Raw genomic sequence first — 25,549 nt, forward strand, 5'->3', positions numbered from 1 at the left:
GTTCACCCTGTCTATACCCTCATGATTTTGTCGACCTCAATCAGGTCCCCCCCAATCTCCATCTTTCTCATGAAAATAATCCTAATCCACTCAACCTCTCTTTGTAGCTAGCACCCTCCTTACCAGGCAACATCCTGGTGAACCTCCTCTGTACCCTGTCCAAAGCGTTCATGTCCTTTTGGTAATGGACACAGTACTGTAAATGTGGCCGAACCAAAGTCCGATACAACTGCAACATGACCTGCCAACTCTTGTACTCAATACCCCGTCCAATGCCATATGCCGCCTTGACCACCCTATTGACCTGTATTGTCACCTTCAGGGAACAATGGACCTGAACGCCCAGATCTCTCTGTTCATCAATTTTCCCCATTTACTGTATAGTTTGTCCTTGAATGTGATCTTCCAAAATGCATCACCTCGCGTTTGCCTGGATTGAACTCCATCTGCCATTTATCTTCCCAACTCTCCAGTCTATCTATGTTCTGCTGTAACCTCTGATCGTCCTCTTCACTATCGGCTTCTCCATTCCTCCCTTATAAGGTGATGAGTCAAGACTTAGGAGGCATAGAATGGGTTAGCAAAATGCAGGGGATGGGGACAATTGAATTGTGGAGCTGGTTTAAGGAACAGATATTGCGTGTTCTTGATAGGCACGTCCCTGTCAGGCAGGGAGGAAGCGATAAGCTAAGGGAACTGTGGTTAACTAAAAAAAACTTGTATCTCTAGTTAAGCAGAAGAGGGAGGCTGATGTGATGATGAGACCAGATGGTTCAGATGAGGTGATGGAGAGCTACAGATTAGCTGGGAAGGATTTAAAGAGAGAGTTAAGAAGAGCAAGGAGGGTGCATGAGCAGACATTGGCAGGGAAATAAAGGAGAACCCAAAAGCTTTCGATAGGTATGTGAGGAATAAGAGGATGTCTGGGGTAGGCATAGGGCCAGTCCAAGACAGAAGTGGGAAGTTGTGTGTGGACGCTGTGGAGATTGGAGAGGCGCTAAATGAATATTTCTCATCTGTTTTCACTGAGGGACAGGAGAATATTGTAGAGGAGGTGACTGAGTTAGAGGCACTAGAATTGAAAGGGTTAAGGTTAGTAAGGAGGAAGTGTTATCAATTCGACAAGGTGTGAAGGTAGATAAAACCCCTGGGCCTGATGGGATTTTTCCGAGGATTGCCTGGGAAGCGAGGGAGGAGGTGGTGGAGCCTTTGGCCTTGATCTTGGAGTCCTCATTGTCTACAGGTTTCGTACCAGAGGAGTGGAGGATTGCAAATGTTGTGCCCTTGTTCAAGAGGGGTAGTAGGAATGACCCAGGCAATTATAGACCTGTGAGCCTTGGGTGTGTTGGAGGAAAAATTTTGGAAAGGATTATAAGAGATAGGATTTATAATCATCTAGCAAGTAACAATGTGATTGGAGATAGTCAACATGGATACGTCAAGGGCGGGTCGTGTCTCAGAAACTTCATTGAATTTTTTGAGAAGGTGACCAAACATGTGGATGAGGGTCGGGCAGTTGGCGTGGTGTACATGGACTTCAGTAAAGCCTTTGATAAGTTTCCCCGTGGTAGGCTATTGGAGAAAATACAGAGGCACAGGATTGAGGGAGATTTAGCCATTTGGATTAGAAACTGGCTTTCGGTAAGAAGGCAACGAGTGCTGGTTGATGGAGAATATTCAGCCTGGAGTCTGATTACTAGTGGTGTGTCTCAAGGATTTGTTGTGAGACCACTGCTGTTTGTCATTTGTGTAAATGACTTGGACGCAGGCATTGGTGGATGGGTTAGTAAGTTTGCATATGACACTAATGTTGGTGGAGTGGTGGACATTGTGGAAGAATGTTGCATGTTGTAGGGAGAATTGGATAAACTGCAGAATTGTCCCTAAAGTTGGCAAATGGAGATTAATACGGATAAATGTGAGGTGATTCACTTTGGGAGGACGAATAGGAAGGCAGAACACCGAGTCAAGGGAAAGATTCTTGACAGTGTAGGTGAGCAGAGGGATCTTGGTGTCCATGTGCATAGATTCCTGAAAATTGCTACCCAGGTAGATGGTGCTGTTCAGGAGTCTGATGGTGTGTTAGGTTGCAATGGTAGAAGGATTGAGTTCCGGAGACGTGATGTCATGCTGCAACTTACAAACACTAGTGCGGCCTCGGAATCGTTGGAACAGGTGCAGAGGAGGTTTACCAGGATGTTGCCTGGTCTGGAGCGAAGGTCTTGTGAAGAAAGGCTGAGGATCTTGGGTCTGTTCTCATTGGAGAGAAGGAGGCTAAGAGGGAATTTAATAGAGATAATATAAGATGATCAGTGGTTTAGATAGGGTGGACAGTGAGAGTCTTCTTCCGAGGATGATGACTTCAGCTTGTACAAGGGGGTGCAGCTACACATTGAGGGGTGATGGTTTTAAGACAGATGTCAGAGGCAGGTTCTTTACTAAGAGAGTGTTAAGGGCGTGGAATGCTCTGCCTGCCAATGTTGTTAACTCAGCCACATGAGGGGCATTTAAACAGCCCTTGGATAAGCATATGGTTGACGATGGGGTAGTGCAGGGGAATGGGCTTAGATTAGTTCACAGCTCGGCGCAACGTGGAGGGCCGAAGGGCCTGTTCTGCGCTGTGTTGTTATATGTTCTATTACAGTTCACAGATTACTCTACCACACATTTTAGTGTTAAGTGTGAAGAGGATAATGAACGTCTGCAGAAGGACACAGAAAGTGTAAGTGAATGGACAAGGGTCTAGCAGATGGAGTGCAATGATGGAAAATGTGAGGCTATCCATTTTGGTGGCAATTCGGGCAAAATGGAGTATTACTTAAATGGTGAAAAATTGTAGCATGCTGCTATGCAGAGGGAGCTGGGCAGCCTTGTGTATGAAGCACAAAACGTTTGCAGACGCAGCTGGTAATTGAGGCAACAAATGGAATAGTGTCCTTTATTGCTCGAGTGATGCAGTTTAAAAATCGGGAGGGGATGCTCCAGTTGTATAGGGTGCTGGTGAGGCTTGATGTAGAGTAGTTTGTACCGTTTTAGTCTCCTCACTGGAGAAAGGATGTACTGGCACTGGAGGGGGTGCAAAGGAGCTTCACAAGATTGATTCTAGAATTGAAAATGTTGCTGTATGGGGAGAGTTTGAGGAGACTACGATTGCACTCACTGAAACTTCGAAGAATGAGGGATGTTCTAATAGCAACTTTTAAAATTACGAAAGAAATACACAGGAAAGGAGCACTGAAGTTGGTTCCACTGATGGGTGAAAGTACAACTCCGGGGCACAGCCTCAAAATAAGGGTGAACAGATTGAAGACTGAGTTGAGGATGAGCTTCTTCATCCAAAGGGTTGTGAATCTGTGGAATTCTCTGCCCAGTGAAACAGTTGAGGTTCCCTGGTTGAATGTTTTAAAGGCCAAGACAGATAGATCTTTGAACAGGAAAGGAATTGAGGATTTTGGTGAATGGGAGGGTAAGTGGAGCTGAGTCCGCAAAAAGATCAGTGATGACCTTATTGAATGGCGGAGCGAGCTGGAAGAGACAGATGACCTACTCCTGCTTTATTTCTTATGTCCATATGTCCTGAGATTGCCATCCTTGTCATTCCTCCTTCCCTGGAATAGGCCAGATCTGAACGCTGATCACTAGGTCTTTAAATAACTCCCACGTATCAAATGTCGACATGTACAATAAAAGCTCCTCCCAATTAATACTGCTCTGCTCCTACCTGATACTCCTCCCCCCAATTTAGTAGCTTCCCCCAAGGTCCTGATAATTCATAGCTATCTTAAAATGTAAGAAGAGGCGATCACCTCGTTTGAAGAAGCTCCTGGTTCAGTGTTTTTCCCCATGTGGGAGTCAGCTACAGGTTTTCTTGTTCCAAGATTGGGGAGGAAATGGCCGAGTGGTATTATTACTGGACTGTTAATTCAGAGACTTAGATCACATTCTGGGGACCTGTGTTCAAATCCCAGCACAGCAGGTGGTGGAATTTGAATTGAATATAAAAGAAAATCATGAATGTAGAATCTCATGATGACCATGAATCCATTGCCAAATGTCAGAAAAACCCACCTGGTTCACTGATGTCCTTTAGTAAAGGAAACTGCCATCCTTACATGGTCTGGCCTACATGTGACTGCAGACCCACAGCCATATGATTGACTCTGAACTGACCCCTGGGCAATTAGGGATGGACAACAAACACTGCGTAGCTAGTGATGTCCTCCTCCCGTTAACAAATAAATACAATTGGATTCTACGTCTTCCGATCGAAGATCGTTTCTTGTTCTCACAGTAATTTCATCGCTGACAGTCAGTTTCCCTCCTGCCTGTCTTTTTGGAATGTCACGTCGCCCTGCACATTTACCTCCAGTGTTGATCTCCTTATAACTATGTCTTTGTAATAGCTCTCAAATCATGCCCGCCAACCTGTATGTGTGCTATTAATTTGTTGATTTTGTTCTGAATACAATGAGCATGTAAGCAAAGAGCCACTAATTTAGCTCTATAACTTTATTTCACCTCTTGACAGTATTTACAGCTGTTTTCTGTTTGTACATGCTGTCTTTTCCAATCCCACACTGAGTATTGTTATCTCAATAGTTCTTGAATGTCAGATCGTGTGTATTCCTGGGCGACTCTGCTCGTGTGGTCTATGGAGTTGTGGAGGTCACAGTTCTAGGACAGCCATTTCATAGGCCTATGCTGCAGGTTAGAAGAAAAGACAATCTCTTGCTCTGAGCTCTGCAAACCAGGGCAATGTCAAAAAGGAAACAAGGTCAAAAGAATTTCAACAAGAATCTCAAAATTAACTGCTGAATTCATATAAGCATTCCGGGGATCGCCCAACTTAGTGGCCACAACATCCCACTTTCTATTCTTCACAAACAATCCAAAGGCTGAACTATCCGTATCCCTCTTAACGGTTATGTTTTTTGAGCTAATTTCTTGTTTCTAACTTGTGTGTATTTGTGGTGCCTTCTGACTTCTTGCATTTAGCAATTGATAAACTCACTCTCTCACTAATTTAGTAAAACCTGGTTTTATAGAATCCCTGGTGTGGAAACAGGCCATTCAGTTCAACAAGTCCGCAGCAACCTTGCAAAGAGCATCCCACCCAGACCCATCCCCATTCCCTACTCTATCCCTGTCAGCCTGCATTTCCCATGGCTAATATACCTAACCTACACGTATGTGGGCACTGTGGGTAATTCAGCATTCCCAATGCACCTAACCTGCACATCTCTGGACTGGTCAAAACAATGATTCAATATGAATTAGTTATAATGCAGCTGTTAACAGCAATCCTCCGTCCCTGTGTTGGAGCGAGATTTAACATTCAAGATCCAAAATGATACACTTGAACAAGGTAGTTCAAAACAGCCAGCTCTCTGATTGAGGTTGTTGACTTGCTCGCCGAGCTGGCTTGTTTTCATTGAGACGTTTCGTCACCATGATGTGTGACATCATCAGTAAAGCCTCCAGCGAAACAATGTTATTCTACTCTGTCTGGAATTGACACTGTCCGGTCTGTTACCATGAGTACTGTCATTTCGGGTTTTGATCTGTATGGTTTTGTATGTGGGGGTCCAATTGTATCTCTTTGTTGGCTGCATTATGGGTGGAGGATCACGCCTCTCATACGAAACTGGGACAAGGTAACCATAGTAGCCCAAGCCAAGCATAGACCCGCAGAGGGATTCTCGAGGCATGGTTCTCCACCCATTCTCCAATCTCACATTCTTGGTCTCTTCAGTTTGAATATGATCACTCAACCATAGCCTTTATGACAAACAACGTAGTCTTAGTTCCCATAATCTTCAAACAGGACTGTCCCGACAGATCCACTTGTTCTCATGATTTCGTCTTCTGTTGGAGGGATTCTGAAATGTCTGCATTCTTCCTCAACTGAGCATTCCTTGCGTTTGTGGTTGACAGAGCTCTCAGCTGTGTCCAACCCATCTCCTACACTTTGGCCTCACCCCTGATGATGTGCACTGGTCCTCAAAGCCCAACCCATCAATATCCACATCTAGAAGAACATCAGCCACGATTTCCAACAAGATTCCACCACCAGGCAAATATTCCCCTCCCCTCTCTTGTCAGCCTTCCGCAGAGACCATTCCGTCAGGACACCTCAGTCCACTCTTTATCCATTCGCAACACCTCCCCATTACCCGACAGCACTTTCCATGCCACCACAGAAGGCATAATATCTGTCCATTTACTTCCTCCCGCTTCACTATCCAAGGCTTCCAGGAGAAGCAGCGATTTACCCACACTTCACTCAATCTAGTCTACTGTATTCACTGCTCACAATATGGTCTCCCTCTGCATCAGGGAGACGAAACACAGACTGACCAACCACTTGGCAGAACACCTATATTCTGTCCATAAAAATGGCCCCAGGTTTCCAATTGCCTGTCACTTGAGCACTCCATCATGATCCCTGGCCAAAATCTCTGTCTCAGGCTTGCTGCAGTGCTCCAGTGAGTGCAAGCTAGAAGGAAAAAATCTCATGTTTGCGTTGCAGAACACCTCCGCTCGGTTTGCAATAAAGAACAGCACCTCCCAGTCGCGAACCATTTTAACTCCCCCTCCCATTCCTCAGACGACCTGTCCATCGTGGGCCTCCTGCAGTGCCACAATGGTGCCACCCAAAGAGTGCAGGAACAGCAACTCATATTCCGCTTGGGAACCCTGCAGCCCAATCGTATCGATGTGAAGTTCCCAAGCTTCAAAATCTCCCCTCCCCGACTGCATCCCAAAACGAGCCCAACTCATCCCCTCCCCCCACTGCATCCCAAAACCAGCCCAGCTTGTCCCGCCTCCCTAACCTGTTCTTCCTCTCACCTATCTCCTCCTCCCACCTCAAGCCGCACTTCCATTTCCTCCTGACTAACCTCATCCCGTTTGCTTGACCTGTCCGTCCTCCCTGGACTGACCTATCCTCTCCCGACCTTCCCACCGATACTCTCCTCTCCACCTATCTTCTTTTGTCTCCATCTTCGGTCCGCTTCCCCGTCTCTCTCCCTATTTATTTAGGAGCCCTCTCCCCAACACCCTCTCTGATGAACGGTCTCGGCCCGAAACGTCAGCTTTTGTGCTCCTGAGATGCTGCTTGGCCTGCTGTGTTCATCCAGCCTCACATTTTATTATCTTATAATATGGAGGCTATTGTTTTACTGATGGTACTGAATGAAAAGCAAGTGACACCACTACTTGTTAGGGGACAGGAGATGTGCATTCGAGAAGGAGATACAGTCAAGCCTTGTTAGAGACAGCAGACACATTGAAAATGCACAGAAACTGAAATTAAAGCTTTCTTGTCAATGTGTCAAGAGGTGAGACAAATATGACGGGCTAATATTGTACCTTTGTGCTCAGTAAAATCATAGAATCATGAATCAGAGAATCCTTACAGTGTGGAAACAGGTCCGTCAGTCCAACACAACCACACTGCCCCTCAAAGCATCCCACCGAGACCCATCCACCCATAACTCACCTAACCTACACATCACTGAACACCTTGGGAAATTTAGCATGGCCAATCCACCGACCTTGCACGTCTTTTGACTGTGGGAGGAAACTGGAGCACCCAGAGAAAACCCATGCGGACACATGAAGAATGTGCAAACTCCACACAGATAGTCAAAGGGTGGAATTGAACCCAAGTTGCTGGTGCCGTGAGGCGGCAGCGTCAAACAGAGCCCCTGTGCTCTTTATTATGCCAATTAAGCTGCAAGCATTATTTTTAAAGGAAGGAAACGTACCATCGTCACAGGATGCCAGTGCTTTCAATTTTCTATCAGCTTTGAGAACTTTATCCATGTCTGTCTTGACAAGGGCAAGGTGATGGCAATGGTGTGAACAGCAATTTGATTCACTCTAAATCAACTATAACACTAATTTCCAAAACTTTGAAAACTCAATGTCCTGTTTTTCGAAGATGTCTGCATGTTCCATGGAAAATCATGTATTTTCCACTGCCTACCAGGCTAATCATTTCTTCACTATGATCTCCGTCTCTCTCTCTCTCTCTCTCTCTCTGTGTCTTGCCCTCTTTGATTTCTGGAATTCCCGCCCTCCCTACCCTCAGCTACCTGTGCTCATATGCTCGAGGCTTCTCCAATTTTCTGATGTTCATGCTAAAGCTTTAAGATCCCCGCACTGAACGTCAGCAAATTTTTCCAGAAGCCTCAAATGACTGCTGCCCAGTGGCTCTTACATCCATTTTCATCACTATGAAGTGCTTTGAGAGGTTGGTCATGGGTCACATCAACTCCACCCTCCCACATTACCTTGATCCACTGCAATTCACCTACTGATGCAGCAGATCCATCGTCGATGTCCTCTCTTTGGCTTTACACACATCTCTGGAACGTCCAGATAACAAGGGCATCTACATCAAGCTCCTACTTATTGACCACATCTCCACCTTCAATACCCTAATGCCAAACAAACACATCTCCAAGATTTTGAGTAGGATTAATTTCTTATATTTTTATGCCAATTATATGACTGAATTAATTAAGTCGATTTAATTTTCAAACAAGTCTAGGTTTCTTTGTATTTCACCAGAGTCCAAATGTAAATTTATTCACATGCAAATTACATGAATGGCTTCAACATACAAATAAGTTCAGAGCTGATACACATTGTCATATAGGTTATGACACTCAGAAAACTTGATGTAGCAAAGACACCTAACATGTGCTGTCTCTATGATAACAAGGTGTCGAGCTGAATGAGCACAGCAGGCTGAGCAGCATCAGAGGAGTAGGAAAGCTGACGTTTTTGGTCCAGATCTTTTGTCAGGAATTGGACACAAAAGAATCTGAGATAACAGGTGTAGAGCTGGATGATGAGAGATAATGGGAACTGCAGATGCTGGAGAATTCCAAGATAATAAAATGTGAGGCTGGATGAACACAGCAGGCCAAGCAGCATCTCAGGAGCCTGAGATGCTGCTTGGCCTGCTGTGTTAATCCAGCCTCACATTTTATTATCTTAGAGCTGGATGATGCTGCTTGGCTTGTTGTGTTCATAAGACCATAAGACAGAGGAGTGGAAGTAAGGCCATTTGGCCCATCAAGTCCACTCTGGCATCTGAATCATGGCTGATGGGCATTTCAACTCCACTTCCCTGTACTCTCCCCATAGCCCTTGATTCATCCAGCTCTACACTTTGTTATCTCAGACTCCCCAGCATCGGCAGTTCCCACTACCTGTGTGGTCCTCCTCTACGTCAGGGAAACCAAGCGGAGGCTTGGTTCACACTAAACAACTGCACGTCCCAGTCGCCAACCATTTTCATGAAGGGTCTAGGCCCGAAACGTCAGCTTTTGTGCTCCTGAGATGCTGCTTGGCCTGCTGTGTTCATCCAGCCTCACATTTTATTATCTTGGAATTCTCCAGCATCTGCAGTTCCCATTATCTCTGATACTATTTTAGCCTCCATATTCTATCCAGCGGCTTCTATTAACCCTCTCACACTGTTCTTTTTTACCTCCAGGTATTGACCACTCATCATTTCTTATTCCTCTCCTCATCTCATCTCTCTCACATACGCTCTCTCGATCTCTCCTCTCCCTATTCTCCCCCAACACTTCACTCAGGCACAAACAGAAGTTCACAGTCACACTATGTTGCACATGCATATCCTATCCCTCATGCACAAACATACTATCCACACACACTGACCACGGACAGACACACGCGGGCAGACACACACGGACAGACACACACACACAGAGTCACGTTCTCACTCATTCATACTCCATACTGTCATACAATCATGCATGGTCTTGCACACATTCCGTGGCACACTTGCATGCCCTGTTCGCAGGATCTTTTGCCAATGTTCATACACTCAACTACACACAGACACACACACACAAAACTCTCCCTCACACACTTGGGGTTACAAATTCACTTGCTCTCAAGCTCACTCGCTCTCACAGACACTCTCACTGCCTCATGCATGCTGTTACACTCGCTTTTGTGCTGACTCTCGTTTACACGCTCTTGAGCACAGTCACTGGCGCACACATTCTGTCCTGCGCACACTCTCACTTTCGTGCACTGTCTTTGCACTCTTGAACACAATCATATGTTCACCTCTCTCTTGCACACAGTCAATTTGATTAGAGTATTCATTGTTACATATGCCTAGGTACAGTGAAAAGTTCTGTGATGCATGCAGTATAGACAGATCATACCATACAAGGTGCATTAGTGAAATGGAACATAATGACAGCAACAGAGAAGATGCACAGAGAGCAAGATCAAAATTAGATTTAAAATTTTAAGTGTTCTATTCAGATGTCCAATAACAGTGGTGAAGAAGCTTTTCTGGGATCTGTTCACACATGAATACAAAGTTTTTGACACCTTCCCTTCAGAAAAGGGTAGAAGAGAGTGTAATTGGCGGGTGAGAAAGACCTTTGATTATTTCAGTTGCTTTCCCGAGGCAGCAGGAAGTATAGGTGGAATGAATGAGTGGAAGGCTGATTTGCATGATGCACTGTGCTGTGTTCATGACTCTGGAGTCTGTTGTTTTCTTAGGAAGAACAGTTGCCAAACCATGCTATGATATGCATCCAGATAGGATGCTTTCTCTGGTACATCAATGAAAGTTGCCCTTTATATTTGAATTGCCTTAGCCTCCTGGGAAGTAGAGACATTGGTGTGCTTTTTTGCCCATTGCGACGATCTGGGTAGACCAGATTTTTCACAGTCATTGATGTGACTCCATTATGGCGTGTTAACCAGATCAACAATGTCATTAAAAATATCCTGAAGGAGGAGGACTGTAAGACGCAGCTCGATGTACACTTTGGTAAGATGAGTGATTAGGTCTTGCATCAAGTGTTCCGAGAGCTAGGCAGTGGATTAAATAGCAGAACCTCTAAAGTTGCAATCTCTGGATTATTCCTGGTGCCACATGCTGAGAAGGCAAGAAAAAGGGGAAGAAAACAGATGAATGCTTGGCTCAAGTGTTTGTGTTTGGGGAGGGATTTAGACACATGGATCTGAAGGACAATTTGTGGGGATGGTATATCCTCTGCAAGTTGGCTGGTCTGCAGCTGAAGCAGAAAGGAACCAAAATCCTTGCACAAGGGTTTGCTAATGTGGTGAGGAATTTAAGCTGTCGGCCTCCAAGCAGTGGGCAATTGAAGAGCAGGTAATTCACTGAGGGGTGAGAAAATAATAATATTAAGATTATATTAGGGGATTTCAACTGCACAACATTAATTGAGATAACATAAAAGTTTTACTTGGGAAATAATTCTTTAAATACATTTGAGAGATTATTTAACATCACCATGTAGACGAGCTTGTAAGGGACGGTGCAATGCTGGACCTACTTCTGGGACACAAAGGCAGTGTTCAAGGTGACAGTGGCTAAGTGCTTTAGTGATAGTGACCATGACAACAGACTTTTCAACGTGGGAGAGGAGATCTGTTTAAAAAAAAATGTTTTTGGTTTGGGGTAAGGCATATTTGACTGAAACAAGGCAGGATCTGGGTGTAATATTTTGGGAAGTTAGTTGAGGGCGAATCTACAGCAGAAAATGAGGATCAATGGTCGGCACAGCATTGTGGGCTGAAGGGCCTGTTCTGTGCTGTACTGTTCTATGTTCTATGTTGTATGTTCTAAAAGGAACTGGGAGAGTAAAGGCCAGCTATGTTCCGTTTTGGGTGAAATTTATGATCAACAAGCCTGGAGAACCCTGGATCTTGAGGAATGTTCAGGACATGTTTATGACAAGTGCAAAGGGAGCAAATGAATGGATGACTAGTGACGTATAAAAATGAAGTGTGAAGAAACGGTGGTGGCCAAGATTGGAAAGAATATCAAGATATTCTGCAGGCATATCAAGCAGGAGAATAACCAGGGAAAGAGTAGGGCCAATTAGAAACCGGGGTGTACGAAGGGTGATGGGGCAATCTGTGTTCAGAACTGAAGAGCATCGATACAGTCGACAAGCACCTCCCATCTGTCCTCCCTTCAAGGAGGAGCATTGATGTCTATAAAGCAGGAAGATGCAGTGTGAAATTGAAATTATTGGCTGGTTTAAAAGTGAACAAATCCCCACGCCCATATGAGTTGTTTCCAAGACTGCTGTGGGAGAAGAGAAAGAAAATCTCTTCAGAGATAGTAGGAACTGCAGATGCTGGATAATCTGAAGAAACAAGGTGTCGAGCTGGATGAGTGCAGCAGGCCAAGCAGCATTAGAGGAACAGGACGGCTGATGTTTGGAGTCTGGACCCTTCTTCAGAAATGGGGCAGGGGAAGGGATTCTGAAATAAATATGGAGAGAGGGGGAGGCGGATTGAAGATGGATAGCTGAGAAGATAGTTCGAGAGGAGACAGACAGTTCGAAGCGGCGAGGATGAAACCAGTGAAGATGAGTGCTGGTGGGGGGTTAGAACATAGAACGATACAGCGCAGAACAGGCCCTTCGGGCTTTGTTGTTGCACAGACCAGTGAACTAATATAAGCCCACCCCGCTACACCAGCCCATCAGCACTCATCTGCTTACCCAAGGACTGTTTAAATGCCCCGAATGTGGCTGAGTGAACCACATTGGCCGGCAGGGCGATCCACGCCCTTACCACTCTCTGAGTAAAGAACCTGCCTCTGACATCTGTCTCAAATCTATTATCCCTGAATGTGAAGCTGTGCCCCTTTGTACAAGCTGAAGTCATCATCCTCGGAAAAAGACTCCCACTGCCCACCCGATCTAATCCACTGATCATCTTGTATGTCTCTATTAAATCACCTCTTAACCTTCTTCTCTCCAATGAGAACAGACCCAAGTCCCTCAGCCTTTCTTCATAAGACCTTCACTCCAGACCAGGCAACATCCTGGTAAATCTCCTCTGAACCTTTTCCAATGCTTCCACATCCTTCCTGTAATGGGGCGACCTGAACTGCACGCAGTATTTCAAGTAAGGCCGCACTAGCTACATCTTTTAATATACTAGCACAGAGTACATCAGGTCCCAGATACCTATCGACCTTTAACCCCATTAGTTTCCCGAGCACCTTTTCTCTGGTGATATTTCTTGTCTGCTTTTTGCTCTTTGTTCACTAAATATTTTTGAGATGGTATTTGTGCCTTTTGCTGTGAAGACTGACATAAAGTATTTATTTGTCTCATTTGCCATTTCCTGATTCCCCATTATTATTTTTGCAGCCTCCATTCTTTAAGGGATCTGCGTTCACTTTGACCTCTTCCTTCCTTTTCATTTGTTTAAATAAGCTCTTATTGTCGGTTTCTTTTCTATTTCTCGGCTTTGAAATCTTTCCTTATTTCTGGTTTCCCACTAACCTTGGGCACTGACTGTTGAATTGGCAGAACATTGGAGAGAATGCTGAGGATATGGAAGTTTTGGTCTGGTGAATAGTACTCGACATGGTGCTGTTGCCCCCACTCCTGCTCAGGTGTCTCCCAGTTGAAATGCCAAATGGGACCCTGCCCATGCTCTTCACAGCTGCCCTGCAGCATTAAATGGCTGGAGGCAGGACATGGGGCGCCCTCTTGGATGGAAGTTCTACCTTGTAGAACTCCTGGCCACTTAGAGCCCAGAAGAGTCTGAAGTTGCTGATGGCTGGATGGCAGGTCCCGGACTAGAGGTGCGGAGTGGTCGAGGGTTGTTCGGGGTTGTTGAAACGTTGGATGAGAGTTTAAGGGCGTGAAGTGCCTTGGATCAGGCCAAGGGGCCTGTGGATGAGGATCCCCTACCAACTCAGTTTTTCGAGGCTGGATTGTGCATGTAAAGCTGACTGCCTTCCTGATTGACATCATCTCCTTACGCAATAGAGGGGATCCCTTAAATTGCCATCAATTAGTCTCAGGAGGTCAAAGGATAGGCAGGCTGCTTGACAGTTCCCCAGAACTTCCACACATGTACACACAGTGCCCTCCAGATTTTATGTGTTTCTTCCCACCTTCGTATCTGTGGGATGGGGCTTTATAATGTAGCTCATGCAGTGCTAAAACAAAGAAGTTATCCTGAACCTTGAAATAGGACTGGAATGATACACCCAAATCTGGGACTAAACTTCAAGAGTAATAATTTTGGTAATATTGAGTAATAATGATGAAATTTACCCAACCTGTTTTAGGATTGTGACATTTTATCAACAAATTTAGCTAACGCTATTTTCATTGGAGTACAGGGGATTAATAAGTAGTTAATGGAGACATAAAGGATTATGATTGGTTGGGATAAGATAAACATGGAGAGGCTGTGTTCCCATGGCTGGTGGATGATGTTACAAGGAGAAGGGAATGCATTCATGTTTTGGGGAAAAGATGTAGGGCGATGTCGAGGGGAATTTTTTTCAAGCAGTGAAGGTTCATGGGCCAGGATCTCTCTGCCTGTGAAAGGGTTAGAAGCTGAGAAAATCAACGATTTCACTCAGATGAATGCATATCTCTGGGAGCTTCATTCCTCATATTGCCATTAGATTTTATTTATGGAGGTTCTGTTGTATTTGGAGTGGTTCGATTGGCATTCCATGTTTTGACCATGTTTGCCAGATTTTGTTGGCATCATGTGAACTAAAATTGAATTGATACTTGTTTAACTACTAATTGTTTTTGGTAGACGCTGTAGAACATACCATGTGTCTGACAAAAGAGCAAAATTATAAGAGAAATCTAGTTCAAAACCGAGGTAACAGAGCGCCTTTTTAAAATGAACAAGAATGTGTGATTAACACACTTCATAGCTGCAACCTAGTGTGATTTAAATGAATGCTGATTACCAGCAGTGAAATAGGGGTTGTAAGATCCACTATTTGAAACGAGTAAAGAGCCAATTAGTTTGTACTTTGGATTTGGATGTAGTGAGAATGCACGTCGGTTGAAAGAGATGGATGTTTTAGTTTAAATTGTACTGAGTCCTGCTTCATAAATATAAAGGAGGGCTTCATAACATACAAAGCTACTGTTCCTCCACCATTGTTCTGCAGAAATTACTGAACCAAACGACAGAATATGACCAGCATCATAAGACCATAAGACATAGGAGTGGAAGTGAGGCCATTCGGCCCATCAAGTCCACTCTGCCATTTAAATCATGGCTGATGGGCATTTCAACACCACTTCCCTGCACTCTCCCCCTCGCCCTTGATTCCTTTTGGGATCAAGAATTTGTCGATCTCTGCCTGGAAGGCATCCAACGTCCTGGCCTCCACTGCAATCTGCGGCAATGAATTCACAAGCCCACCACTCTGGCTGAAGACGTGTCGTCTCATTTCAGTTTTAAATTTACCCCCTCTAATTTTAAGGCTGTGCCCACGGGTCCTAGTCTCCCCGCCTAACGGAAACAACTTCCTAGTGTCCACCCCTTCTAAACCATACATTATCACTGACGGTTCCCTAGTTAGATTTGACATCGTGCATTTGAGAAGGAAATGGCCTGTTTCCTTCATTCCAGAGTACTTTTGTGAATCATTGTATTTATTTCTAGGCCAAATACAGGAATTAATTTTATTTGATAGCTCAATAAGTTAAAACTGTAATCAAAGTTAGTTTTCTTCCTCCTTTGTAGTGGATCTGTTGGAGTTGCACACAGCGCAACGCGTCTTTGATCAACACAAATTGACACAAACCGAGCAACTTCTGAATGTGACTGAAGTAATCAACTGTTTAACGTCCATTTATGATGTTTTGGAACAAAACCACAAGGACTTGGTCAATGTGCCACTCTGTGTCGACATGTGTCTGAACTGGCTGCTGAACGTATTTGATACGTATGTATGATTTACACTTTAATGTAGTATGTTTAGATTCTCCTAAGGTGCATTTAAACTGCATCCGACGGATTGGATTTTGATATGTATATGATCCGTTCAGTGAATATGAAGATTGTCGACTGATTAAAATCAATCCTGGTATTGTTGACATAAGGTTTCAGTATGTTCTAATTTCATTTCACTTAAACAGATAAAGTAGTTGAAAGTTTTAGCGATTTTTGTTTTAAATCGTAAAATTGAAACTGATATACTTTGGAATCCATTTGGTCAGATCTGTTCAGGATCATGTAGACATCTCGACACTCTGATTGTAATGCTCTTCACGGTGACAAATGTTAGTGCTGGAGAAAGACGTGTATAAAGTACACAATATGAACATCATCCAGTTAATGTCAAGGAATAAACGGCCAGATGTAGAATAAATTTTTATGTGACCCTCAATCTCGTAGAGTCATACAGCATAGAAACACCGTGTCTATGCCTCCCAACATACACCAAGCTGCACTAATCTCATTTATCTGCACTTGTTCCACAGCCTACTTTGACCTAGCATTTTAAATGCTCATCCCAGATGCTTTTTAAATGTTGAGAATACCTGCCTCAACTACCCTCTCAGGCAGCGTGCTCCATACGTCTACCACTTTTTAGATGAAAAAGCTTTTCCTCAGACTTCCTCCAAAGCATTTAATCCTCACCGTAAACTTGTGCCATCTGGTCTTAGACACATGTGCCATGGAGAAAGGATTCTCACAATGTATTCTGCCCGTGCCTGTCATAATTTTCTTTGCCTCAATCAGATCCCAACCCCAACCTCAGCCTCCTCTGCTCCAAGGAAAACAAACCCAGCATACCAGTCTATCTCATAACTGAGACTTTTTAACCTCGCCAGTATCTTGAAGAGCATTAACTGTGCCATTGTGGTATTTTCCAGACTAATTGTCGTTCAGCTTATCTCAGTCAGATTGTTTAGTAAACTCCATTTAGGAATAATGTTATGCACTTCACTTGGAAATGTATTAGGACTGTGACAGTATATTGGGGAATCCTTGCAAGCGGAGAGAATTTTATTTTCTTTCAGTCCAGGCTGGATACAATTCTAGGACTTGGCAATGGACGTCCAGGGTTAAACTTTCGGTGTCCTCCTATCCACCCCAATCACCTTGAATTTACCATTAATATAAAATTGAGCTTTGTCTGCATGAGATGTGTTCCAATATTAAATTGTTATTGCGACTGTCAATTTTGACATTCTTCATTAGGTGCGTACCCTTCATATTGATAGCAGCTCAAGCTGCTTCAGGATGTCAAAACCAAAATGTTGCCTTTTCCAGGGAAATTGTAGATATTGAGCTGAAATTCTCGCTAGGGAGCACTGAACGACATGCACTATTTCCCAGTACCACCCTCATTAGTACTTATTCCCTTTTTCTACCTGCCAGACAGAAACTGGATGCTCCGAATTAACGACATGAAATTCTGAGTGGGTGTGTGGTGCTTCCACATTGCTCAATGCTCCTCTGCACCTCCAACTTGGGCACTAGTCCGCAGCATCTGCAGCCACACCCATCAGGATCACCCCATGTCCTCAGTTTTGACATGTGACATGTTCCAGCCTCAGCACATCATGGCACATCACAGATCTGCTTTCAGTACTCTTCTGTACTTCATTGCTGCATTCTGGATTGCAGCAGCCCCCCTCATTGCAGTGCTACTGCCAGGGCACTTTTGGATGCAGGGACAGGCACCCATTCGTGTATTGGGCCACGTTACACATCAGGACACCTTGCTTGAGCTCTCAACTCTCATTGTGTCCCTGCATGAATGCTAACAGCTCCTCTGCCTTGTCTTCATTTGCCTTGTCTTCTTAAGGTTTGCCCCTCCGCCACATCTAACAGACTCATAACGCTACTATGTTGATTAACTTTTTAGCATCGAGACCAAGCCAGACAGCTTGTCATGCTTGTCAGCAGTCATCAATCAAAGGAGTGGATGTGTTGCCGTTCAGCACCGTGATATGTTGATCTCACACCTGCAGTCTGTGCCAGCTGCAGAAGCACAGAAGGCATTGCATTGTCTCCAACCACATGGTCATGCTTCATGTTCTGAGGGGAATGGTCTCCAGTCAAGGGAGGCACTTTCAGGCAGCAGATCTAGCTAACTCCAGGGCATTGTCTGATATCACTCGAGGGGCTTGGATGCAATCAGTTGGCTGCTCAGAATGACCATGGTCAGGACACTGTCGTCATAGGTTGTGAGAAGTCAAACATTAGACACCTCACTACCTGTGTTAGCTCTTTCTGCCCTACTGTGGGCTGTTTTTCCTGGAATGAAACAAAGGGAGGAATTGAGTGAGATGAAATGAGCTGGTGCATTTGTTAGTGCTCATGTATGTTTGGGAAGGGAGGTGAGGTCTCCTGGGTGAGAGCAAGAGGCACAGAGAACATACAGGAATAATAGCCTTGGGGCCTCAAGTAGACGAGAGCAAGCGAAGACAGACATTGAATGCTTTGGTGAGAATGGTATTACATGAGCTGTGCTGAAGGGTGGTGCAGAATTAGAGAGAGTGTGAATGTGAGGTAGCACAGACCAATGAGGATCCTCTTCCATTGGAGCAGAGGTCACTGATCCTGCAGCACTGCTGTATGGTTCTTTTGGTGGTTGAGACTGCATTGACACTGGACAGCCTCAGATGAGTCTGGCTGAATATTGTGTTGTGGCCTCCTGTGCTTGTGCTTGGGAAAGAGGACAGTCCTCCACTGCACCAATCCATCCACCAGGACCTCCAGGTCCCTAACTGTAAATAAGGTGCTAATTTCCCCTTTCCTGCCCTGTCTGGGACAATTGCTATGAACTGTACAAGGCAGTTCTGGATTCTGGGTATTTTACTGGTTCACAATAGCCTTTAAACATGGCACTAGTGCCAGTAATACCGGGATGTTTCAGTGGTGGCAAACACGTGCAGTTACGATGAGTGTAGAACGAACTAGCGTCGGCTGAGGGAGGCACTATAGGAGCATTGTTGCTAGTTATTGAATATGTTTGCAACAACAGAGTGGGAAAATTTGTTAGGTCTTTTGGAGAGATACTGTCCTTGCAGTGCAATAAAAATAACACTGAACTAACATTCCAGTGTTTTCGACCTTCAGATTTCAGAACAGATTTCGACCATTCAGCCCATTGAGTGGCATCTGTCATTCTCAACCTCCTGTGTCCTCACTAAGCAAGAACATATCTATCTATGCCTGAAATCAACTCTGACTTGGCCTCCACAGCTTTCTGCATCAATGAGTTCCACAGATTCACAACTTTCTGACTGAAGAAATTCCTCCTCACCTCCATCCTGAAAGGTGGTCCCTTTGACTCTGAGGCTGTGCCCTCAGGTCCTGGTCTCTCCTACTCGTGGAAACATCATCTCCATGTCCACTCTATCCAGGCCTGACTGACCTTCAGTGTGACCCCCTTCGTCCTTCTAAACTCCATCGAGTACAGACCCAGAGTTCTCAGCCACTCCTCACGTGACAGTGCCTTCATCCCCAGGATTATGTTTGAGAACCTCCTCTAGACCCTGACAAAGGCCAGCACATCCATCTTTAGATAGATGGCCAAAAACTGCTCTTAATATTCCAAATGCAAGATAACCAGAGCCTTACACAGCCTCAGCAATACACCTCTGCTCTTATATTTTTGCCGTCTTGAAATGAATGCTGATATTGCATTTGCCTTCCCAACTGCCAACTGAACCTGCATGTTAAAAGAATCCTGAACTGGGGCATCTTTGTGGTTCAGATTTCTGAAGCCTTTCCCCATTTAGAAAATAGTCTATGCCTGTACTTGCCCATCTCTACAGACTCTCTGTGACCTCCCCACTTCCTCAACACTACTTGCCTCTCCACCTATCGAAATGTCATCTGCAGACTTAGCAACAACGCCCTGTGGACAACAATACCATCAGTTCCTTTGTCGAGATTGCTAATGTATAACGTGAATGGCTGTAGTCTGATCTCTGATGAGTGCGGAACTCCTGTAGTTGCTGGCTGCCATCCTGAAAAAGACCCTTTTATTGCCACTCTCTGCATTCTGCCAGTTAGCCGATCCTCTGTCCATGCCAGTACCTACTCCCGAACACCATAAGCTCATTTTTTATTTTGAAGACTCCTGTGTGTCACCTTGTCAAAGGCTTTCTGGAATTCCAAATAGATAAAGTTCAATGGCTCTCTTTGGTTTTGACTCACTGGTTACATTCCCAAAGAATCTAACAGAGACCTTCCCTTGACAAAGTTGTGTTTTCTCAGCCCAATTTACCATGTATTTCCAAGTATTGCCATGTACTTCCAAGCATTGTCCGGTCTCATCCTTAATAATAGACTCTGAAATCTGACCCAATGACCAGCGCCAGGCTAACAGGTCTGTAATTTCTCATCTTTTGCCTCCCTCCATTTTAAACAGGGGTGTTATATTTGCCATTTTGCACTCCTTTGGGACCCACCCTGACTCCAGTAATTCCTGAAAGATCACCAATGGTCTTCTCACTTATCTCCTTCAGAACTCTGGGGGACAGTCCATCTGGTCCATGTAATTTACCATCTTCTCTGAATTATAGAATTCCTACAGAGCGGAAAGAGGCCATTGGGTCTGCACCACCTCCGCAAAGAACATCCCACCAAGACCCAGCCCTGTACTGTTTCCCGGCAAGCTCACATTTGCCACGGCTGATCCACCTTGCCTGCACATCTTTGGACTGTGGATGGAAATCAGAGCACCTGGCGGAGACACATGCAGACATGGAGAGAATGTACAAATTCCACACAGACCCTTCAGTTTCCCCTGTACCTTCTCCTTAGTGATGGCCACTGCACTCACTTCTGCTTCAGACTCCCTTAAAGCTCTACTACTGGTGCCTTCCAACCTCAAGACTGATGCAAAATATTTGTTCAGTTCCTCTGCCATTTCTTTGTTCCCCAACACTACTTATTTGGCCCCTCTTGAAATTTTCTTTGCATTTTCAGGGGTGTTTACAATAACAATATCTACTTTATAGTGTTGACAAATGGATTGTTTAGATCATCACAGAAACAATAAGCAAAATTCGTCAGTATTCTCATTTAACAATTATATATATTAATATCACAGTCAATGCATTTCCATCAGGTAAGCGCGTAGCTGGAACTTTCTAACCCGGCAGTTTTCACTTTTCTGTTCTTAACAAGAATACCTATTTATTACAACAGCATAGATTCTAGCTACAGACAGATGTTTACAAACATTGGACATATATCTGTATGAATTAAAACTGTAAACCCCCTGTCAACTCATCTTCCTGCAGACAAACATAGAGTGGAGATGGATAAACCATGGATATTATAGGTGGAAAAAAATGCGAATTAAGTCCTAACTAAGTGGTCCCGGTTCACAGGATTTGCCAAGATGATCTTGAGAATGAAAAACAAATGAATAAATATCGCAGAGTGACTTATTATCTATTAAAGCATGTGTTGATGATATGGCATTGCTGTGATCATAAAATAGAACATTGTCCAATTTCCTGTGAGCATTACCGTAGTTTTCATTTGTATTCTCCATGTCGGGAACATATTTATTTGGTACTTTACTGACTAAGTGACGCTCGCTCATCTACAGTGTTCGGTTGCAAACAGCCAATATTTTATTATTCTAATTGAGTAACCATGGTTTGGAATTTTGTCATGGAAATGTATTTCACTTATGTTACTCTGCGTAATTGTAGCCAATCCTCCATTGGCAAAGAAACACACAACTACAGCAGTTAATAAAAGAAAGAACTGCATTTATGTAGCACATTTTATGGTCTCAGGCATAAAAAGTACTTTATAGGCAGCTAAACTACCTTTGAAATGTCGTCACTGATGTAGCATAAGAAAACCTGTTGTATTTAAAATAGTCAGAAGTAAAGAAATATGAAATGAAGTAATAATAAAAATAGTGAAAAAATATGAAATTATGAATGTGAAGAAATATAAAATCTCCAGTCCCTTGCGAGTGGAGACATAGAATCAGGAGATGTAGAGTCAGTATGGAGCGTACCAGGGAGGAGGCCATTCTGGATCTGGTGTTGTGCAACCAACCGGATTTGATCAGGGACCTCGAAGTAAAGGAGCCATGAGGAGGTAGTGACCATAATACAATAATTTTTGATCTGCAATTTGAGAGGGAGAAGGGAGAATTGGAAGTGTCAGTATTGTAGGAACTAGGGAGCTATGAGGGAGGAGCTGGCCAAAGTTCAATGGTTCAATACCCTCGCCGGGATGGCAGTGAAACAACAATGGCAGGTATTTCTGGATATAATGCAAAAGATGCAGGATCAGTTCATTCCAAGGAGGAAAAAAGATCCTAAGGGGAGGCAGGGATGGCCGTGGCTGACGAGAGAAGTTAAGGACTCTATAAAGATAAAAGAGAAGTAGTATAACCGAGCAAAGATTAGCGGGAAGCCGGAGGACTGGGAAGCTTTTCAAGAGCAACAGAAGATAACTAAAAAGGCAATACGCAGAGAATAAAATGAGGTACGAAGGAAAACTGGCGAAAAATATAAAGGAGGATAGTCAAAGTTTTTTTTAGGTGTGTGGAAAAAAAAATGGTTAAGACTAAAATTGAGCCCTTGAAGACAGAAACGAGTGAATTTATTTAATGGGAACAAGGAAATGGCAGAAGAGTTGAATAGGTACTTTGGATCTGTCTTCACTAGGCAAGACACAAGCAATCTCCCAGATGTAATCGTGGCTGAAGGACCTAGGGTAATGGATGAACTGAAGGATATTTATATTAGGCAAGAAATGGTGTTGGATAGACTGTTGGGTCTGAAGGCTGATACGTCCTGATGGTCTGCATCCCAGGGTACTTAAGGAGGTGGCTCTAGAAATTGTGAACACATTGGTAATCATTTTCCAATGTTCTCTAGATTCAGGATCAGTTCCTGCGGATTGGAGGGTGGCTAATGTTGTCCCACTTTTCAAGAAAGGGGGGAGAGAGAAAATGGAAATTATCGACCGGTTAGCCAGACGTCAGTGGTGGGAAAGAATTATAAAATTAAATTGCGATTCATTTGGACAGCAGCAACAGGATAGGTCAGAGTCAGCATGGATTTACGAAGGGGAAATTGTGCTTGACTTATCTTCTGGAATTTTTTGGGAACGTAACTATGAAAATGGACGAGGGAAAACTCGTGGATGTAGTCTACCTGGACTTTCAGAAAGCCTTTGATAAAGTCCCACTTAGGAGATTAGTGAGCAAAATTCGGGCACATGGTATTGTGGGCAAAATACTGACTTTGGTTGTAAACTGGCTGTCTGACAGGAAGCAAAGACTAGTGATAAACGGGTCCCTTTCAGAATGGCAGGTGGTGACCAGTGGGGTACCACAATGTTCGGTGCTGGGACAGCAGCTGTTTACAATATACATTAATGATATAGATGAAGGCATGAAAAGTAATGTTAGCAAATTTGCCAATGACACATAGCTGGGTGGCAGTGTGAAATATGAGGAGGATGTTATGAGAATACAGGGTGACTTCGACAGGCTAGGTGAGTGGACGGATGCATGACAGATGCTGTTTAATGTGGATAAATGTGTGGTTATCCACTTTGGTGACAAGAACAAGAAGGCAGATTACTATCGAAATGGAGTCAAGTTAGGTCAAGGGGAAGTACAACGAGATGCAGGTGTTCTTGTACATCAGTCAATGAACGCAAGCATGCAGGTACAGCAGGCAGTGAAGAAAGCCAATGGCATGCTGGCCTTCAAGAGGAATTGAGTATCGGAGCAAAGAGGTCCATCTGCAGCTGTACCGGGACATGGCTTAGAAGGATGAGAAGGGGTCTGATTGAGACGTATAAGATTATGAAAGGATTAGACACTCTGGAGGCAGGAACCATGTTTCTGCTGATGATTGAGTCCAGAACCAGAGGACACAGTATAAAAATAAGGGATATGGCATTTAGAACAGAGTTGAGGAAAAACTTCTTCACCCAGAGAGTGGTGGATATATGGAATGCTCTGCCCCAGAAGGCAGTGGAGGGCAAGTCTCTGGACACTTTCAAGAAGAGATAGATACAGCTTTTAAAGATAGTGGAATCAAGTATTATGGAGATAAGGCAGGGACAGGATACTGATTGTGGATGATCAGCCATGATTATAATGAATGGTGGTGCTGGCTCGAAGGGCCGAATGGCCTTATCCTGCCCCTGTTGTCTATTGTAAAAGTTAATTGTATAAGAATGATTAAGACGGTCCCTTTATGTATGGTGTTGGCAGCTTGTTCAGATAGGGAAAACAACATGGCTGATCTTGATTCCGCTCCTATTTGTTACACAGAAGCCTCTTCGAGCAATAATTCTTGAATGTTGATGGGACGTTGAAACACAGGTAGATTATCGTGATCACTTGTTGAAAATGGATAGCAGCTAGTAGTTCTCTTTCCACTCAACTAGTGACCAGTCGGCAATGGTCAAACAGTGCATAACCCAGAGATCACAAGCTCCCCTGAGACATGATGTCAGTTGAGTCTCATGAATAACTACCTGCAGATGGACTATCTGTAGATTAAACATGGTATTAAATCTCACATATACTGCTCTCAACCATTTTAATCAAAGTGTTTATCACTCGTTGCATCGAAACAGATCACACAAACTGAAATGGCATATGCACAAATACCAACATACAAGTTCTATATAGTGGCATTTTGTTTAAAGTTGTATTTATTAAATGAAAGGGTGGAGTATAATCTTCACAAATCATATTAAGATGCTGTAGAAATCTATGGAAGTGAGAAATTTGTTTTTTGATTCAATACATGTCTGACAAATGACAATTCAAAGAGATCTTTGTTTCAGCTCGAGTGGGTCGCGGAGTCGTCCTCATTAGGGGCATTTAAGTGACTATTAGACAGGCATATGGATGGTAGTTTAAGATAGGGGTGGAGGTTAGATAGACCTGAGGTTTAGGGTAAAAGTTCGGCCGAACATTGTGGGCTGAAGGGCCTGTACTGTTCGATGTTCTATGTATGTTATGCTGTATTCAAATAAGTAAAGTCAGTCATGACATTCTGCAACTTCCTTTTCCAGGGGTATGAGTGGAAGAATCAGAGTGCTTTCTTTGAAAATTGGCTTGACGTGACTCTTCAAGGATCATCTAGAGGAAAAATACAAGTGTCAGTACTAAATCTATCATTGCTGATACACATGTAAACTGTAGATTTAACTGTATGTAAACTTTGTTTAACAAACTAGCACACTCAATAAACTGACAAAAATTATACACCAGATGTTTACTGTATTCTCATAATCTCTGTGATGTCTGGTGAGGGTGCAAGTGAGAAGGCTCCCTGCCAGTAAGTTTTAGTTAAGGCAAAGTTGCTTCATTACTGAAGTTATTTATACTGTAAATGAAGGAGAACAGTGATGCATATATCCTGTGCATTATGTTCCGATTATTGAGTGTGTGTTTTTTTGTGCGTGTGCACCTATTGATCAACTGGAATTTTTGATTACTCAGCACATTCCTGGTACCACGGGTGCTGTTTAACAAAAGGTTTGCTGTATTAGTATATTTCTGTAATTAGTCATTACCACTATGAATGTTAAGTCATAACTTGGTCTGTGCAGAATCTGCACAGTGCATTCCTGCAAGATAAATGATGCGCTACATATGTATGATGCTATTGTTTCTCAAAGACACTAACCTTAGCAGCTGTTTTTGTTCCCAATCATGTTTTCATCATTAGAATACTGGGAAAAATATTCAGAA

The 25,549-nt window shown here is 43.7% G+C and overlaps 1 protein-coding gene across 5 annotated transcripts in view; it reads left to right on the forward strand.

Moving 5' to 3' along the window:
* Window positions 1-25,549, forward strand: part of LOC132208097 (utrophin-like) — a 102,382-nt gene that overhangs the window by 57,104 nt on the left and 19,729 nt on the right. For 3 of the 5 annotated variants that reach the window (XR_009444188.1, XR_009444186.1, XR_009444187.1), the window contains 2 exons: window positions 15,568-15,769; window positions 24,868-24,953. Coding sequence is in view for 1 of the 5 variants with exons in the window: in XM_059643858.1 (XP_059499841.1) it covers window positions 15,568-15,621 (54 nt within the window). In the remaining 4 variants the exon portion in view is untranslated. Of the gene's footprint in view, window positions 1-15,567; window positions 15,906-24,867; window positions 24,954-25,549 lie in introns of those variants that run through there. The other 2 variants (XM_059643857.1, XM_059643858.1) reach the window with 2 other exon arrangements.

The sequence above is a fragment of the Stegostoma tigrinum genome, unplaced genomic scaffold (genome assembly GCF_030684315.1).
Source record: "Stegostoma tigrinum isolate sSteTig4 unplaced genomic scaffold, sSteTig4.hap1 scaffold_294, whole genome shotgun sequence".
Classification (NCBI taxonomy): Eukaryota; Metazoa; Chordata; class Chondrichthyes; order Orectolobiformes; family Stegostomatidae; genus Stegostoma; species Stegostoma tigrinum.